Source organism: Diorhabda sublineata, chromosome 2 (genome assembly GCF_026230105.1).
Source record: "Diorhabda sublineata isolate icDioSubl1.1 chromosome 2, icDioSubl1.1, whole genome shotgun sequence".
NCBI lineage: Eukaryota > Metazoa > Arthropoda > Insecta > Coleoptera > Chrysomelidae > Diorhabda > Diorhabda sublineata.
Genome location: NC_079475.1, coordinates 38,706,517 through 38,727,375, shown reverse-complemented (window position 1 = coordinate 38,727,375; position 20,859 = coordinate 38,706,517). Strand labels below are relative to the sequence as shown.

Here is a 20,859-nt window from a genome sequence, read left to right as displayed (position 1 = left end):
TTGTAAAATAGATTTCTACCATCTTCAGCTTCTTTGCGTTTGACCTCATGATATAACTTTCCCTAAAACTGAAATGAATTAATAAAAGGCAAACAATACCAAAACTTTTCTTCTTTACAAATTACTTACTCACCAAGAATCGTATTTATTTTAATTCAACATTTATGTAGGCATTTAAAAAATGTCGAACTATAGATGTGTTGTTTTGAAATAAAAATTTGTGTGAGTTACAGGGTGTTAATTTATTTCTATTGAACTTGAAAATCATAAACTTCCAGAGATGATCAAAAGGTAACCTCCAGGTAAAATCCAAGCATCCGCTTCACTTCTAATAGACTGCTGAATACAGTGGAAAAGGTGAATTACATTACAACTGCGTAAGAAGTTATTTTAAATATCTTTACATACAAATTGAGCCAAATTTTTTTTCATTTTTGATATTGCTTTGGAAAAAAAGGAAACAAATGTTACTCCAACAGATTTTCTAAAACTTTCCGACACATACTGATGAATATATTACCTATTCTTATATAATTGGAGTAGTGTTTTCAATTTTTCCACGAAAATGAAAAGAAAACAGCTGGAGATAAGTCTGGACTGCGTGTTTCGTTTTAGGGTTTTATTCGATACGAAGTTGTTAGTGGTATCACCTCATTCGACTTCTAGATCAGTACTCAAAAGTTTATGGCTCACGCTGTATAGGAATCTCGGAAAAGAATTGTGTCTAGATAACCTAGGAATGTACAACTTTTAGAAAAAGTTTAATAAGGTTGTCATAATTTGAGAATTTGACTTCGTTTGTAAATGCGAAAGGATACAAAGAAATAAATTTCCTTTTGGTATATTTCAAATAGTTTTTATACTAATGTTTATTTCTTTTCTAGTCCTAGTTTGTTCAAAATTGAAGACTTTCTAGAATCTAGATCTAGATCTATAATGTTTATAAGGACTTATCGACTTATAATTAAACAGTACGCTTGGAAAAAAACCTGTTTAAAAAATAAATAAAACAATGTGAACTTAAAGTATAATTTATTGCATTAATTCTGTATTGGCGTGTACAGTCATGAGATGTTTTCGAAGATTAGATCTTCTATGAGATTTATAAGGGCAGAGGACACAACAAATTTTAGGCGGTTGACCGCATTCTCTAAGATGACACAACATGTGGCAACGATGTTTGTATCTTTTGCCACATTTAGGGCATTCGTGGATACGATCTAAAACAAAGTCAAAATAACTTACAATCGATTCAATTACACAATTGAATACATTTAAGACATTCAATTTGTTTTATTTGAAAGCAAATGTCCTACAAGCAGAATTGTGGGATAAGAATACATGGATAAATAAGTAGGAAGGAACTGTATTGTCCAATCCCAGCTCTATTCTTCAAATCAACTCCAATTAGTAGTAGTAAGGAAGTCAAACGTGATGTTTCTAACAAATATTATGAATTTTATGAATTAATATTCGAAATTGTATTCAACGGTTGCGACTCAACGTTCAGCAAGCTCTTTGAAACCTTGGTAAAACCTTTCTTTCGACTTTCAACTTCACCTTTGAATTTTAATTTTACCTACCCATGAATTTCGCATGGATCTGGATAAATAGTAATCTGATTGTGCAAAGTCCGGAATAAATGCTGGATATGGTAGGAATTGAATACCATTAAGTTCTTCAAACCTATTCCGCGTAACTTTTACAGTATGTGGTTTAACATACACCACCATAGTTCCACCAGACTCGCAACAAGACTTTTATAGATTTTCCTTAATGATGATTTTAAATGGCGACGTATGGTAACTTTAGATAGTCCAAAGGAGTCCAATAATCGATGCTGGAACAAGATTGGTTTTCTACTGTAATTTCAATACCCCGTGTATTTAGAGGACCTTAGAAGGAACGATCTTCAAGCTTCAATCTCCTCTATCACGTGGATCCCAGAAGTACCTAGCCCAACAAAGAAAACACGAAAATTCGATACTCTTTTCATAAGAATCATCAAGCTGCTCAAAATAGCCATTAACTGCAGATATTATCTCTTCATTTTTGGAAAATCTTTGACTAACGAGCAATTTTTTTAAATCTGGGAACAGGTAATAATCTGAGGGAATTAAATCCGACGAATAAGTAGCAGTTCAAACTTTTATTCATTAATTTTGGCCATTACAATGACAGATGAATGAGCTGGTGTATTGTCTTGATGAAATAACACTTTCTTCTTAGCCAAATGCGGTCATTTTTGCTTGGTTTCTTCGCTCATTGTTGTATAATACTGGCTGTTGATAGTTTTCCCTTTTTTCAATCTTTGCCTTCTTTGGAACCGGTTCTCCCTTTTAAGTTCGTTGTTTTGATTGTTTTTTTATTAAAGGTGTAAAGTGATAGAACCACGTTCCAAAGACGGCAGCCATCTTGCACACAGGTTTCTCACTGAAAATGGTCACTAGTAATGGCTGCCAAACAAAAACTAAACAACGTGGCGTCCTAAAACTTGCAACATATGCTGTGTATATTGCGTATTTTCTAATATAATGGTACTTTTCAAGCAACTACCGTCATTTCTAGGTCATGTCAGGTACTTCTGGGACCATCCTTGTAAAACGATTAAACTAATGCTGTGTTGTTTGCTTGGTAATTTAGTCATCCCCCTTTAATCTTTTGGTTCCAATAATGTCTTGATAATGAACAAATTTATGAAATTCCATAATATTTATTTGCAAAAGATACTTCGTCGTCAATAAGCAAAAAGAGAAGTATTAAAAATAACTTTTTATAGAATTAGATTAGTCTTAACAAGTTGAAACATGTTTAAATTGATGCGTGGGACATCCTTTATAGTTTCATTGTCAACAAATTATTTTTATATAAAAAATTAATTTCATAAATTGGTTGTAAACGAAAAATGTTTTCAAAATTGATTCTTACTTAATCGGATTCAATAATTTGTAAAATTTTTTTGTAATCGTGTTATATGGCTCTTCCGTAAAATTACCGTAGAATATATCAAAATAAAATTCTAGTACAGAAATACAAAATGTTTTGGAGTTTGTTCTATGTCGTTTTTTTTTAATGAAACACCTTGTATATTCGAATAAAAGTCGATTTTAATAAAAAGATTTATTGGAAAATGTCTACCACTACCTGTAAGCTTCAATATAAAAATATATATCTATTAAAGAAAAAATTATAACAAATAATATCGGGAGCAAATGTAAATACTTTACAAACTAATATCAAATCAGAGAAACTATCTATGACAAAAAAATGGTAAATATAAATCACAAATCACGATTAATTTGAGTATTGTTTTTCTGTGGAAAAAAGTAAAGCCAAATCGACTCTACTTTATTGGTTAACTTGTTTTTCTTTCATTGGTCCCTACACCTGGTAAAAAAACATAAAGTAAAAGCTCTTTTTTTTCAAATTTTTCTCTCAATTTTAACATAATCACCTCGATAAATCCAAACAAAATCTTTTTCATATACACCAAAACCGTTTTTGAAAAGCTGCCGCATTAAAATAAAGCGTAATATATTTTTTCCAAAGCACAAATCGGTTTAAAAAAATATATTTAATGTTCCAAATATTCACAATAATATAAACTCAAATTAGTAAAACCGCGAGGATTTTTTTACAAATCAAATACAACTAAAAAGTTTCGCTCTAAATAGCCTAAACGAAAATAAATATTTGGAACTCAAAAAAAATATAATAATTGCAAAAAAGCACTTACTCTAAGACTGTTCATATAAACAATATTAAACTAATTTAAACTCGTATCACGAAGACGTGTTCATCTATGAAAATCATATAATTTCTTATTTAATAAAAATATTCAAAAGCAAAAATTTTGCTGTTAAAAAAATAACATCTAAAAAAATAACCAAGAAAATTATAATCTATACCTATATGTACAAGATGACCTGAATGAAACTATGAAGAACCTTAAATTTAATAAAAGAGACACTATTTGATTTTTCAAAATTACTTTCAAAATTCAAAACGACAAAAATGACAACCACGACAATGCCAATTATTTGATGCGGTGAAGGAAATTGTTAGTTATTTCTGGACCCTTCTTATGACGAACCCCATTTTGATTTCACGTAGATGTAAATTCAAAGATTTACGAAATATAAGATAGTTTCTTAAAGCTGTCGCTTTATTTTCGCTGCTTTATCACATCAAAGCTTCGAACGTCTCACGATTCATTCCAATTAGATTTACAATTATGACGCTACGGACTAAGTGGAACGGGAAAGACCGTGGTCATGAATATGATTTTTGTGGGTGCTTAGTGGAATGCACCATAGATAACACTTTTTGAGACAGTTGACAGCACACAGTGATCGATTCCCACGCGCATTTTTTCGAATAATTGGAAGAAATAAGCGGAATATGGAATCAAAGAAGAATGAAGCAAATGTGGAAGATTAATCTTTTATTATTAACGTCAAGTCCTCTAAGCCCGACGCAAATTAATCTTTCCACCAATACTTTAAATATTAATTAATGAATTAAACAAATATAGCGTTGTTTCATCATTTCAATCAATAAAAGTACAGTATAGTTGAATACATTTTGAGATCACCTTGTATATGCAACTATATTGATATATTTGAAATTATTCATAAGATATTTCAGTACAACGTGGTTTTCCTTGACACCGAAAAATCCAGAAAATGTACTCGATGTAATTCGGTGTTCTTTGAATATCAATATGAAGATCGAAGGATAATGGAGATGATGAGACTCAACGTAAGTTCGTTCCAGGAAACTGGAACTGAAAGAACTTAGTAACAAGAACCATGGTGATGGTTAAAGTTATAATAAAACATTGGAAATAAACAACGATAGCAATTATCTGAGAAATATCCGTACAACGTGGTTTTCCTTGATACCGAACAATCCAGAAAATGTACTCGATGTAATTCGGTGTTCTTTGAATATCAATATGAAGACCGAAGGATAATGGAGATGATGAGACTCAACGTAAGTTCGTTCCAGGAAACTAGAACTGAAAGAACTTAAGTAACAACAACCATGGTGATGGTTAAAGTTATAATAAAACATTGGAAATAAACAACGATAGCAATTATCTGAGAAATATCCGTACAACGTGGTTTTCCTTGACACCGAACAATCCAGAAAATGTACTCGATGTAATTCGGTGTTCTTTGAATATCAATATGAAGATCGAAGGATAATGGAGATGATGAGACTCAACGTAAGTTCGTTCCAGGAAACTGGAACTGAAAGAACTTAGTAACAAGAACCATGGTGATGGTTAAAGTTATAATAAAACATTGGAAATAAACAACGATAGCAATTATCTGAGAAATGTCAATACAACGTGGTTTTCCTTGACACCGAAAAATCCAGAAAATGTACTCGATGTAATTCGGTGTTCTTTGAATATCAATATGAAGACCGAAGGATAATGGAGATGATGAGACTCAACGTAAGTTCGTTCCAGGAAACTAGAACTGAAAGAACTTAAGTAACAAGAACCATGGTGATGGTTAAAGTTATAATAAAACATTGGAAATAAACAACGATAACAATTATCTGAGAAATGTCAGTACAACGTGGTTTTCCTTGACACCGAACAATCCAGAAAATGTACTCGATGTAATTCGGTGTTCTTTGAATATCAATATGAAGATCGAAGGATAATGGAGATGATGAGACTCAACGTAAGTTCGTTCCAGGAAACTGGAACTGAAAGAACTTAGTAACAAGAACCATGGTGATGGTTAAAGTTATAATAAAACATTGGAAATAAACAACGATAACAATTATCTGAGAAATGTCAGTACAACGTGGTTTTCCTTGACACCGAACAATCCAGAAAATGTACTCGATGTAATTCGGTGTTCTTTGAATATCAATATGAAGATCGAAGGATAATGGAGATGATGAGACTCAACGTAAGTTCGTTCCAGGAAACTGGAACTGAAAGAACTTAGTAACAAGAACCATGGTGATGGTTAAAGTTATAATAAAACATTGGAAATAAACAACGATAACAATTATCTGAGAAATGTCAGTACAACGTGGTTTTCCTTGACACCGAACAATCCAGAAAATGTACTCGATGTAATTCGGTGTTCTTTGAATATCAATATGAAGACCGAAGGATAATGGAGATGATGAGACTCAACATAAGTTCGTTCGAGGAAACTAGGACTAGAATAATATCTGCAGAATCGTCGGAAGATGATTTTTTAATGTTAGAGGTGTTTCTGTATGGATCTCAACAATAATAAAGATCCAGGTGATTTTTAAGTAGAAAATAAGGACATTTAAGCATTCGAATGCGATTTTCATCGATGAGTATCTTTTGTTTTATCATTCTGAATTTGTACTTTGTTCAATTTTCAGTATTCTAAGGCATTCAACACTTAACAAATGCATATGCCAAAAAGTGTTTGTTTCTACTACGTTTCGTTGCATTTTCAGACGTTGCTGAATCCGACTGATCCAGTCGGAGCAATAAGCAACTCCTGAAAACGTTAAGTTGCAGGATTTTAGATATTTTAAATGATTGCATGATATCTAATCAAGATAACAGTGTCTCTTATTCAATTAACAATAATTGCGTTCATGTTTAAATTTGATTCAGGTCGCTCTTCGATTAAAAACTAAATATCTTATTTATATCCACATCCTTCAAGTAATGGAATTTTATCACTGAGTCAATAAGATCAATGCGTATTTATAAAAAGTTTTTCTTATTATAAGGTTAAAGAAAAAATCGAATTACTTCTAAAAACTACGTATCGAATGCAACGTATTTTTTGGAAGTAAGTAAGATTTAATGAGAAGGCACTGGTCAAAAAATTGTATATATTATAATCCTATCACAATAATATCGTGGTAATACTTGTTCTGATACATCTGAACAATAGGAACAACGTTTTTCTTTAATAGGAACAATGTTATAATCAAAATAATTGCTGTTGTAATCAAAATTAAAAATTAGTGAGGTTAGAGAGCGATTAAATCGGAGCACGTAAATTATTCCTAAAAAGAGTAAGCTGAAGAATGTTGAGAAACATTTCAAGTTGAGATCTTACAATTATAGAACGCACTAATAATAGTTTTTAATTACGAAATGAAACATTGGGATCATAAAACGATACAAAATATAAAACAAAATTAATTTCTATTCGGTATTTCTTTATGACAAACAATCTAGAAAGAAAAGAAAATAAAATACATTAATAATTAAGAATAGTGGGAGTTAATGACACAAAAAAGATGTTGATGAGTCCGAGAACTTGCCAACATTGCCATAATGATATATTGAGTATTAATAATATGATTAAATTAATATAGTGTGTTCATAAAGTATCGTAACGTGCTAATTTTTATATTTCTATTCATCATCATCATGTAGTACCCACGGCACCTCTAGGTGATTCAGCAGATTTCTATTTCCAATTGTATGAAGAAATTTGGAAATATTTCATAAATATTTTGTACAAATTCCGTTATAGATGATTTGAATGAGAACCTAAGTAACATTTTATGAAAACTGAAGATATAGAAAATAGCTCGCACTAAGAGCAGGTCTCACACGAAAATAAACCATCCTTATCTAATTACTTCAGAGGAAAATCGTTCCTATATCAGGGTCATCATCATCAAGCTTCTCTCTTTATCCATAGATCGTTTCCTGCGTCAGGTATTTTTACGAAAATCAAACTCGTTACTTCCAAGTTATCAAAATAATGAATACATAATGCCTAATCGCAATTACTGAAGGTTACATCGATGACATCATAAATGACAAGAATATTGATAGATGTTGAAATATTACTATTGAATATAATTATAATGTTGACAAAAATCGATAATACATTGAGTGTTTTTTCTCATAGTTATAGATAAAACATTATTGGTTATAAAGTAATAGGTTTTTCAGTCATTAATTGTCCTGAAATGTCTTGTATTGTATCTATAATGAAATATTCCAATGTAATGAGGGATCTTTCTAATTAACTCACTTCTGAATTATTATTACATCACTTTATGAACACACTGTACATCGGCTTTTATTGAAAAAAAGTTTTTGTTGATACGAAGATGAAAAATGATGTATATTACTCAGTTTATTGTGAAAAATTCAAAATGACAGTCAATTCATGGAAGTTATAAGAAAATTATTAAACAAAAAACCTTTTTATGTTTGGTTTTAACAAATTTTGTGAGCAACCAATAATTTGCGTGGATATTCGTATTGTTTAGATCAATATTAAATCACAAAATTTGTTGTATAGAATGTTTATACAATATCAAACTCGTAACAGAAAAAACCAACCCTGAAACATGCCTCAGGACGTCACATCGAAAAAAATTACAAATGGGACCAAAACACATACAAGAAATGAACAGAAATGCCATTAAATGGTAAACGGATGGATGAAAAACAGTAGATGAAACTGGAATATGAGTGTAGGGGCCCAGAACCAAACACTCTGAAAGTTTGGGCAACGCACTAAGTATTTTTCAAGCAGAAATTTATGCAATTGAAAAAAGTGTTCGGTTCAATCTAGAAAGGAACTATCCTATAGTCAGCTCTAAGTTCCAATATCATAAAATCTTGTTTGGGATTGCCTAGAAAAATTAAACGAGCTAGACAAGAAAAATAAAATTAGCCTACAACGGATTCCCGGACACACCTAAAGCGGAGGCAGACAAGTCCTTCACGGGATCTGTAATCTTCTGTGGTATCAGGTACAGAGCGATGGAAAAAAACACTGGATAGGAGCAAAACGAATTATTGGGACAACCTACAAGGGCTGGGACAAGCAAAGATTCTTCTGAACAACTATAACCAGAGTAGATATGCTGAATGTTGCAACCTAAGTAGTTCTATTGGGGCAATGTCGCCTCAACAAATACCTGAAGACGCTAGAACTGGCAGAAAATGCGGCGTGCAGGTTTTGTTGGAATTGCAGAGTACTACACCTGGGTGCATATGAAATAGAAGACGAAGATCTCGGGCAATTAAAACTATCTCATATTCTAGACTTTTTAAAAGGAAGGGAATTAATGGATCAACTATAAACACTGGATTCCACAGTATCGCAACAAGAAAGGGGGATAGAATAAATCCTTTGGGTCGCAGTGCACACAAGACCTCAAATCCATACACATATACAACAACAAAAAAAACATGCCGATCATTAATAACTGAATTAATACCTTTTAGGTTATCCATGAACTTAAAAAAATAGATATTTATAAAAAAAATTGTTCGGGAAAAAGTGCTACTGACTTACATCGCCAAAGGAATAATTAAATTTTCCTCCTCGATATTACTTTCCCAGTTATCCCGTGTTATTGCTATTGAAATGAGGTTTCTAGTTTTGTATTTTTACAAATGAGAATTAGTTATATATTTCCCACATCTTCATATCAACAAAATACAAAAAAAAAAAAAACTGAGATATGGTAAACAAATTATAAATTATCGGTTGATACGAATCATGATACTGGCAGTATTTATCATTCATAAAAGTATACCACAAAAAAATAACACGCGGATTTGCGTACAAGTAATACTAAACTGTCTTTTATATTTCGGTATCACAATATATCGTGAGGCGTACACTGGTGAGTATTCAAAATAAATATAATGGCTATTACAGAAAATACGATTAATTCAATAAAACTAAGATTCTATGATAAAATTTCAATTTTACATAAAGAATTTTTCCTCCAAAAACTTACTGTGGTATTTTCCAAATAAAACGTTCAAAATTTCGTAAATACCTTGTATACATCATTCGGAAATTGAAATTAAATCAGCTTCATTGAAATATCGTTGAATTATGTCGCAAGGTATTGCAAAAACTGCGTGGTAATAGATTATTTCAAACAATATTTAAATCTATTTTTAACCGCTATAATAAAGTGAAAACTTGGTGTATCCACGTGGATACGTATTGGTTTAATTTTGAAATACGTTATGGAACTCTAAAAAAGCTTCTAATAACAATTGTCATATATTTTATCAACTGTTTCCACAAACTTACACCGAGATATGGTGAGGGCACAAAAATTGTTACCTCACCCATCCTATTCCCCGAGTTTATCCCCTAGTGACTTTTTATCCCAAATTCGAAGAAATTATTCATTATTTGAGTATAAGTATAAAAAAGTATAATAGTTGCTAAAGGATATTTAGAAGATGTATTCAAGTAACAAGATGTTGGTAAGAATCAAGAGACAAGAATATTTGATAAGGCGCAGTTTGTATTTGCAATACCTTGTGAATATTGTTAATGGCAGTTCTGAGGAAATTATAAAATACTAATGGAATGTAGTACATATAACATCACTCAATGTCAAGTCGCGTGACTGACACGCAGATGGAGCTTCCAAAAGACATTGATGACATTCCGATTATTCAGAAAAAAGTGGATTAATTAATTAATGGATTAATTTATCATTGCTTCTCGATGAAAGAAATGCTGTACCAGCTCAGTAATGGCTTCAAAAGAACCATTGGTTTGCTGAATGTAAAAGTGGCCGTAAAGACATCGATGATGGTGAACGTTTTGATTGTCTAATTGAGGTAAATACTCCAGAAAACTTCTTTCAAAGTGTGTGCCACGTTTACTTCCAGTCGATCAAAAACAACATTGTGTTGATGAGACAGTTTACGTGTAATAAATCAGATTTTTGCCTCGATATGTGACAACGGATGAAACATGAATCAATCACTCAATTCCGGAATCAAAATGATCAAAATCTGGGTGGGTGGACCACGTCCGAAACGTCGAAAGGCACAACGGTCAGCAGGAAAGGTTATGGCCTCATTATTTTGAGCTGCGCATGGAATATTGCTAATCGGATATCTCCAATTAATAGCGAATACAAAAATCAAAGAAAACCGGCCTCATATGTCGAAGAAAAAACCGCTGTTTCACCAACGATGGTTGAATTGAACGAATTACACTTTGAATTGCTTCCTCATCAACCATATAGTCCAGATCTGAACTATTTTGAGGCAAAAGACAAATTAGAGATGTTAGAGATTCATTGGAATGATTGTACTGCTTTTGAAAAAGATTATATTGATGAAAAAAATCGATTTTTGATAGAAAAAGTGTTTTTTTTTTTTAGTTAGTCACACGACTTATTGAGTGATGTTTCATATATAAAAAGAGGAATGGATAATATTCAAAAGGAATCACTGAATTATACTATTTAACCAGTTTTCGTCAATGGGTTTTAAGAATTGTAGACAAAAATTTATCTACAACTGTAATAAATTTATAATAAATATTTAACAAATAAATTGAGGTAACAAACGATATTTTGTTATTTTAATGTACACATTTATATTTTGTTTTCTATTGTTTCATTATTACTCGATTTCAATACAGGTGAACAAAAAATGAATCCGATAAATATGTAAAATATCCTGTAGAGTTCTACATATTACTACAACTTTTGCTGTCATTGCTAATCTCCATTCTACTTTCTCCAACAGTATCAGAATTACTTGGATTGTCATTTTCGCTTTTAATTTCAGTTTTAACGGCCGCATAATCGACATCTCTATGCATTCTTTCCATATGTCTTGCCATATGCATCTTTTGTTTAGCTTTGTAAACGCAAAAAGGGCATTTGAACTGCGGCTCTTTCCCACATTCCCATTTCTGATGATTGCGCAAGGAACTTTTCAGTTTATATGTTCGTCCACAATCTCCGCAAACGAAACCGCCAACGGTCGATACGATTGAAGGTCTATTTTTCGGTTTGGAATTCAGAGAGAGGTCTAGAGTATTTCGATTTAACGTTTGTAGCATGGATTGCGTCATATTTTCGCGCATTATCATCATGGGAAGGACCAAATGTGATGGCCAATCCTCCCAACCGGGTTTTTTAACTCTTAGATCTTCAGCTAAAAAAGAACATGCTGTAATAAAAAAGGTAAAAAATGAGGTGGGAAATGTTTAGAAGCAACTAAAGAATTAACGGAAAATTAAATAGGACCAGCATGCAAAATAAAACCAAAATCGCATATTAAATTATATACTGAAATTATAATTATTACAATACAAAAATTTAACGTATAAATAAGCGTTTAAAAAAAATAAAAACCATTACAAAATAAAATTAACATAAGACTGAGTATTTTTCGCAATACTTACATTTATAAAAACATATTCCAGCAAAGAATTGTCTAATTGTCAAATGAATATTTTTCTTTTGGTTTACGTATCACGTAATAAAAGATGAATTTTTGTTCTAATTAAATATCAACAATTGTAGCTAGATAGTCTAAGAAGTAAAAAAATAAACGAAATTACTCTTTCATTAATCATTTGATATTCAGATGCACTGTAAAACAAAACAGTAGAATGTGAAAGCATCAAAGACAAAGTTTGCGCATCTTGATGTTGAAGTTATTGGTAAAAAAGAGAGAAATAGAAAACGTCACAACATCAATTTTCTCTTCGTTCAGTATATCATCATATATTTTAGCCTTCTTGGCCTTTAATAAGCCAAAATTTGCATTTTCTTCACGCCTTTGGCTATGGAGGTAAGCACGAACTTTCATTGTACAGTTCAATATGTCGTTTTCGCCTGGGAATACATCGAGAAGAGCTAGCAAAAAACCACATATCTGTAGCCTATTTGACAAAGTTTTGGAGTGAATAAATGGGACAGGCTGTGAAGCATTTCTGAAGAAAGTAGACAGAGAATTCTCCGATGATTTTCACCACAACTAAGGCCCAATTTTATAAGTGAAGTTTAAACCTTGAACGTCGGTATAAAGTACAAACTTTACTCGGCGGTCAGTTTAAATGAATCGGAGGATCCGAACTTGACTTTCGTTTAGGTAGAATGGTTGATGATTTGTTGAACTCGACGATGATGTTGAAGAAATTATCAACATTATCGACGCGCAGTGAAAAGAAAAAGTTGTTTGTTCTACAGGTAATCTTTGAATTGTTCCACATTTTTTAAATTTGTTCTGGTTCTATCGAAAAAATGAACATTTTTGTTATTTTCATCATTGAATTCGTTGGCGAATTCTCCCAATTTCTTTCGTTTTCCTTCCAAGTTCACTTTATTTGGATTCGACTGTTTCTTTTTGTTTATGTTTATTATAACTGGCAGAAAAATGTCTGTTTAACTGTTTTTAAACTTAAGTTTGATCTCCAGTTTTACTTTAGGTTGTAAATTTGGCCCTAAGTAGGTTAGTTAAGCCGAAGCTATGTTGCGGTACTTGTATGAATAATTCTGATATTCATATTATTAGATAATAGGTTTCTGGTCTAGTCATATATATATATTTTTTTGGATTATCTATAACCTCAACCCTGAATGGCTAAATACTGGAAAAAATTCAATATCCTAGAAACGCATCAACATAGAATCCTCGGGTTTATCTCATTATAATCAAAGCAAAAAAAATAGTTAAAAGTTGTTTTTTGGAATTTCAAAGAAAATTGAAGCACTAATGACAAATTAATAATACTAATGGCAAGATAAAAATTCCTGAAGTTTTCGTAATAAGTAGTTCTAATGAAAATAATTTAGACTGTATATTTAAATTAAACAATGCTTACAATTAAAAATTCAATGAAGCTCAAGGACTAATTATTTAGAGTCAAAATTTTTTACTTTGTATAGAAACGATTTCAAATTCAACGAAATTAGATTAACAGTTCTTGAAGCGACTGATTGATCTTGAAGGTCTCGTAATCCTTATTTCAATTTCTGCACTATTTCAGCACCATGCAACAAAATTTTATTTATACATGTACCATAAATACTTTTTTAGATCGAATGGATCGCTCAATCGGTCTGGATTTAGATCTTTTAGATCATCGGCGATTTTGTCAAAGAAATACGTCAAAATTCGTATCACGACAGATAGAAATCGTGATTAGACAATACTAATAATAAAAATGAACTGTAATTAAAAGTTTTTTGATTAGGAGAAATATTCTATTCAAGCCAATCAAGTGAACAAGTTAATGCAACAAACAAAGACGTACTCAAATTCTTTCCTTTCTTTTTTGTTCTAATTTTTACTTTAACCAGTCTAGTTTGAAACTTGACCTTCCTGGAGGAAGCCGGAGCTTTCTTTGTAATCATACCTGTTGTCAATGCTTATTTAAACTTCGTAGCTTATAACGTTGCCAATCTTTTCGTTGCCTAGTTTGACTCATTTGTGGCTTAGTTCACTATCATAGAGCAGCTTTGAAACAGGGAAAAATCATGTTTCGTATTCCTAGATTCTATAGTTCAAATAATATTAAAATCACAAAGTAGATAATCGAAATTTTATTCCGCTCTGGCAACATTATGCACTGAACTAACCCAAGTGCTACACGGGATTAATACAATTAATACAAGTTAAAACAGTTTTTTCTGTATTGTTCTTTTTTTTACTGTGTTTAAAACAAGAAAGTGAGTAATAAATAAACACAAAACAAAATGAAGAAGTTGTGGTTAGATCGAAATTTATAAAACAAAATAGATATTGAATAGAAAGCTTTGATTCCGACTACTACACTGTAGCAGTGTGTTTATACTCAAAAAATAGAGCTGCAAGCATCAAATCGTGAACGGAAAGTTAATACAACGAATCCAGTTTTGATTCCGATTCTAAAACATCGTGGAAATCATAAATAGAGTATATTAAGTTTTTGAATACATCTACAGAGTGGTAAATAGTTTGTTGTTTACGTAGAACTCCCAAGAAACAAAATAAATCGGGTAACTAATGCCAGATAAATGTACAGGGAGCTCTGGTCGCATAGACATAATGCCAAAATTTCGGGAGTGAGGACAAAACAAATCAATGTTAATTTAGTTATGTCATAAAGAATTTTTCAATCTATAAATTTGATTAATTCAGTCTCTAGTGTGAATATTATAAAACTTTCTCGAAATTTTGTCATTTTCTAATATCATAGAGGTTTGAATTTCCGTTTTTGGCTGAAAACACTAAATAAAACTACTAAAAGTGAACAATCACACAAAAAAAACAGCCTACTTCAACACATATTCTAATGAATCTTTCTTGTTAAATAAATCGGGATTATTCTCTTCCATAATACCGATTTTATCTTTATGCTGCCTTCTAACGTGCCTTAACTGATGCCCTCTTCTCTTACACTTCTGAGGGCAAAAAGGGCACTGAAACATCGGTTCTTTACCACATTCGTAAGTCAAATGTCTTTGCAACGAATCTTTTCTTATGTAATTTCTACTGCATTGGTGACAACGGAAATTACCGCGAATTCTGTTGGTTTTTTTCTTAGGTTTTTCAGTTTCGGAGGTGAGGAACGGCATCGGTTGAATGCTTTGGTCTTCTCTCAATTCTATCTTTATTGGAAATGCAGCTAATGCTTCTTTGATATTCAAAATTGTCGGCGATACTATATTCGCTAAAAAATTAGTATTTCAGTAAAAAGTCGATGAATGAATAACTGCAGATGAAATAACAATTTTTTTAAACAATAAGAACAGTATTAATCTACAACGAAGTTATATTAAGCATCGTAGAAAAACCACATGAAGTTTTAGATGTTTTTGTTAACATATGGTCGGTAAACATCGTGGAAATAATTTTGATCAAATTAATAAACTGTATTTTATTCTTGATTGTTTTCTAAATCTACAGAAAGTATTAACGACATGAATAATTTGAAAATACCTTCGGATTTTCCAATTTTTAGAAGATATACCAGATTTAATTGATGGTTTAATATTTCCCTCATAGCTTGTCCGCTTTAGTACTCTAATCTTTCGACAGTGTTCTTCTGTGGTCAGTACGAGGGCCGTTTTTTTTTCGCAACCTCCGATAGGCTATAAATAAAACACAACTTCATATAAAACAATAATTTTATTACCAAAAGATTGGTACTTTTCGACATAATCACCGAAGAGATTGAGACATTTGTCATATCTGTCGACAAGCTTTCCATTCGCCATGTTTACGTGGCTGTAGCACAACGCCGACTGACGCCTGAATGTCAACAACGGCGCTTTCTTCTGCCCGCGTAGCGTCTGCACGGAGCGATCGGAGGTTGAGAAAAAAACGGCCCTCGTACATATTATATTTTATTTTATAACATATATATTGTTTATACAATTGTCTGTTTTTTCAATATGTCAAATCTAAAATACAATACTATTTTATTGAAAGAACAATTAGCAGTGCTACGAAGACTGGACAAATGGGAATCACTCCAAAAATTGTCAAGAAAATCAATATAGGCGTTACGACGATAAAAGATTGCAAAAAAATCGAAAAAACATAAAATCATATACAGTGATAGATGGTGAAAACGCGAAACAAAGAAGAAGCCTAAACTTGAACTGCTTGACAACACACTGTGGATGTGGTTTTGCCAAGAAAGAAAGGAATCTCAATATCTTGTCGCAAGAGGCAATAGGTTTGCAGAAAGTGAATTCGCCGCTAGTGAAGGCAGGATTGATCGGTGGAAAGCCCTTCAGGGGATGAAGAGGCAGTCAAGAAGTTTTCTGTGAAGTATCAAGAAGTTGTCGAACAATATGAACTGTTACATCAACGAGACAGGCTTCCAAACAAAATACTCGCTTCGTAAAATAATACTGAGGCGGGAAAGAAACTTATAAAAGTTAACCATTGCTCCTTTCAGCAACGGTGATGGAAGAAACAAGTTTCCCCTGTTCGTTATTAGTACATCTAAGCCTAATGGATTCCAAAACATAAATTTATCTTCGAAATCAAAAATCTGCTTGGATCAATTGCAATCTTTTCAAATCTTGGTTTGAAGGGAACATGAAAGCTGTCTTCTTATCACCAAATGTCACGTCACTCATCTAACCAATGGATGAGGGAGTTATAGAATCATTAAAGAGGGGATATCGTAGTTTAATTTTAGAAAAGTCTGAAGAATCAATGAATTCCTTCCAACACGTGGAGTGGTTAGATAAGGGTAGTTCTCCGCGTTCCTAACCGGATCTTTCTGAAATTGGAGAGGGTGCTTACGATTTAGGCAAGCGGATTCAAAGATGAATAAAGAAGGAAGAGTCAGAAGTCCGTGCAGTGAGCACTGCTGTTTAGTAAATATCTAACAGCTCTCTTTTGTAGTTTAGATTCGCTCGAATTGAGTCGCACCACACGTACCCCAAAAGGGAAAGGCATATCAGACATAAGGGCTTAATAGACTGTTGAGGAGATGGATAAGTTCAGTTCTTTGGGGAAAATGATTAAGCGCAGCTTAGGTGGCAATATGTAACTTCAATTTCAAGGAATTATCGACAACAAATACACATTTAGTAGAAAACAAGTATTAAAAAATAATATTGATTGATTCTAGCTAAAAGTTGAAAAGCCGATTCTGGCACAAAGTATAAAACGCCAATACAAAAAAAAACATTTATTCAACATTTTTTACAAAATTTGAAGAACAGAATCAACACTAATATAACATTAAAACAAATTTTTTAAAAAAGGATACATATTTTCGTCGATTTATTTTTGTTTTTCTATATGAGGACTACTAGGTTTTGTCGTATGCCTTTTCGTAATATGTTTAATGATCTCGTTCCGTCGATAATTTTTATATTCGCAAAATTTACAACTGTATTTCGGTTCTTTTCCACATTCCTGTTTAACATGCCTTACAAGATTCCGTTTTGCGTTATAAATCTTATCGCATTTAGTACAAACATAACCTATAGTTTTAATAGAATCTTTGGTTATGTTCTCTAGTAACCAAGTTAAATCTTTGGAATCTTTTATAAGAGAATCTTCGCTGTTTATAGTGTTTTGTGCATCGTCTTTCCCGTTTTCTATGGGAGGTAATGTATCTTCGCCTGTTAGGAGTTGAGAATTGTCTTTTTCTGGATATATCACTTGGATAGTCCAAGTTTCGTCTTCGCCTGTCAACGGTTCAGTATACAAACCGTTGGGTTCCAGAGAGGAATCTGATGGTTCTAAAATAAAGTAAATCGGGATAACCTTTAGAATAAAGTCGATTTTTGGCAAGCGTTCTTGAGGAAAGAATTTGAACAAAAAAGAAAAAAAAATCAATATTCCAAACAAAAAAGGGAATTTTGTTAGTTTGAATCAAAAAGTGATGTGGAAATTAATGGTAATATAGAAAAATATCTGTTTTATTTGTAGTATAATCAACTTTCATTACGTAGTTAAATAAATTGGGAAACTTTTTTATTATTAATTTTACGAAAAAAAGTATTCTTTATAAAAAGTTCTGCATGGTCCGAAACCTAAAATTCAATCATCAGATGTTAAATTTTTTCAGTCGTATACGAGGTTTATCAAAAAATGTGATTTTTGTTCTAGGACCTTTCTTTTTGACAATGTCGAAAATTGTTATAAAGAAAAGATGTTTACAATTAAAAATTGTGAAATAGTGAATATTTTTATCCGGATGTCGGAAATTAAAAATGTCTGCTGCTTCTCGAAATGTTTTATACTTATCACCCTCTATTAGTACAATCAGACTTAATGTTGTTGACATGTGTAACTTTTCATAAACAAATACGTCTGTCAAACATAAAACTGTACAATACGGTCTCTAAAAATTATGAAAAACACTGTTAGACTGGCTAAAAAAAGTGTTCAAATACCGTGGCACTTTTTGAAATACGATTGTTGACGTTTTTTCGAATGTTCGATATTTAGACAGTTCGCAAAGCCCACTTTAATAACCAGTGTTAAAATGTTGAATATTTGAAAGCTATTTTGAATCCTAAACATCTTTTCTCTATAACAATTTTCGATATTATCAAAAAGAAACGTACTTTACTCTAGACCAAAAATCACATTTTTTGACAAACCTCGTATACGACTGAAAAAATTCAACATCTGATGATTGAATGTTAGGTTTCGGACTATTCAGAACTTTTTATCAAGAATAACTTTTTTTCGTAATATTAATAATAAAAAAGTTTCCCATATGTCGCCAACTTACGTGGACAAACTGTATATTGTTGGACATTTTATTCTTATTCAAGTGAAACAGAATTAATTTCTCTATCCAAACTAGAATAGTCAATTTATAAGTATGCACATAGAACCTAATTGCACATCATATATAAGAATTATAAGTCTGCTTCATACCAGAACCGGTATTTCAAGTTTAAAAAAGAATTTGGCATCCAAGTACATGAAAATTCAACTCAAAATTGCGTTCATTCCCAAACAAAGAAGCAAATTGAAGAAAATAATAATAATGAGAAAAAACAGAAATGAATCTATAAATTTATTTATCATACAATATTCGTTACAACTACATTCAGTTAAATAAAAATTGATTTTGGAAAATTTTTCAAGAAAATAATCCAAAGAAATGAAATTTGGGAACAAGGAGAGGCGTTATTACAATTTTTAAAAGTTATATGATTTGTAGTAAGCCACATTACCAAACTAATTAAATATATATATTAACATTAAATTGAAAATACGTTTATCATGTCATTCGTTCTTATGTTAAATAAATTAAAATCAGTCTTAAATAAATAAATAGTGAATACATAACAATCAAATCATATTTAGCTCAGTAAATTTTGAAACGGGGTTGAGAAACGGTGGTTGGCTCCATCTATTATTTGGTAGATATGTTTTGGAAACTTCTCGAATTTTAGGAAGATTCTACAATGTTCACGAATCAATGTAACAGTATATATAAGGCAGAAGGTCATAGTAGATCTGTTAGTTGAACTTTTACACAAAAAACGTAACTAAAAAACTTGTTTACCTCGATCCCAAAGTATTTTCAAGACTATGAAAAATACTAAATCTTCTCGATAGTGGAGAATCGCCCTAAGTAACTATCCACATTTGATTTTCAAAATTACAAGAAATACGAAATTATTGGGAATAAATTTTATTGTAATTACATACTATTTTTGTTTTGCTATCTTTAGGTTTCGTTTTTCGAAATTTAATTATTGTTAAATTGCGACAAACTACTCCAAAAAGGAGATTGATAATGCATTCAAAACAATGACAACTATAAAATAAATAAACGAAATTACCTCATCAACATGTGAAAATTCCATTTTCTAGTGGATAAGATCGGTGCTTATGTTGAGATCGATAATAATAATAATGATAAAATAAAGTTAAATGGGAATCGAAATATCTGGACACGGGGACGTGGAGACGGAAGTAAGAAACCAAGCTACAAGAGCCTCAAGAGCAGCAGCATACCTAAATGACACAATCTGGCGAAATAAATACATTCGAACTGAAGCAAAAGCCCGCATTTACAAGACCGCAATCAGACCTATATTATCCTATGCAGCAGAGACCCGACCTGAGACCTTTAAAACGAAACGGATATTGGAGACTACAGAAATGAAAATAGTTCGAAGAATAGCTGGAAGAACACTACTGGATAGAGAAAGGAGTGAAAACATGAGACGAACATGCGGGATAGATAATATCAATGACTGGGTACTGGATAGAAAGATAAAATGGAATGAGCACATTGACCGCATGACGGAAGAACGAATTGTGAAAATATCAAGGGACAAATCACCAGCAGGACAAAGAAGCATTGGAAGACCTAGGAAAAGATGGAGTGACAACCTCCCAGGTGACTGAGCAGAGGCAACGACGTGAAGAAAAACAGGCAATGATGCCTATACACAGCAGGAAGAAGAAGAAGATAAAGTTAAATAGTTTTAAAGAGATAATTTGAATGATTGAATGCTTTTAATGGAATCATAGAACAAAACATAACTAGTTGATTCAGTTTTATTGAGAAACATTTTAAGCACTAGCATTATAACTGATCTTTGTAATAATAAAAAAAATACTGCTTGTCTTAGATGATTTTGTAAGCCGATTTGCAA

At 31.8% G+C, this 20,859-nt stretch overlaps 1 protein-coding gene across 11 annotated transcripts in view; it reads right to left on the bottom strand.

Annotated features, from left to right (window-relative positions):
• The window catches only part of LOC130452902 (longitudinals lacking protein, isoforms A/B/D/L-like), a 625,711-nt gene that overhangs the window by 523,680 nt on the left and 81,172 nt on the right, over positions 1 to 20,859 (bottom strand). Inside the window, exon 5 of one of the 11 annotated variants that reach the window (XM_056792413.1) lies at positions 3,106 to 11,926. The exons of 8 other annotated variants lie outside the window; for them this stretch is intronic. In XM_056792413.1, coding sequence (XP_056648391.1) covers positions 11,454 to 11,926 — 473 coding nt within the window. In that variant the 3' untranslated portion in view covers positions 3,106 to 11,453. Of the gene's footprint in view, positions 1 to 3,105; positions 11,927 to 12,043; positions 15,432 to 17,399; positions 17,971 to 20,859 lie in introns of those variants that run through there. 2 more of the 11 variants (XM_056792416.1, XM_056792414.1) reach the window with 2 other exon arrangements.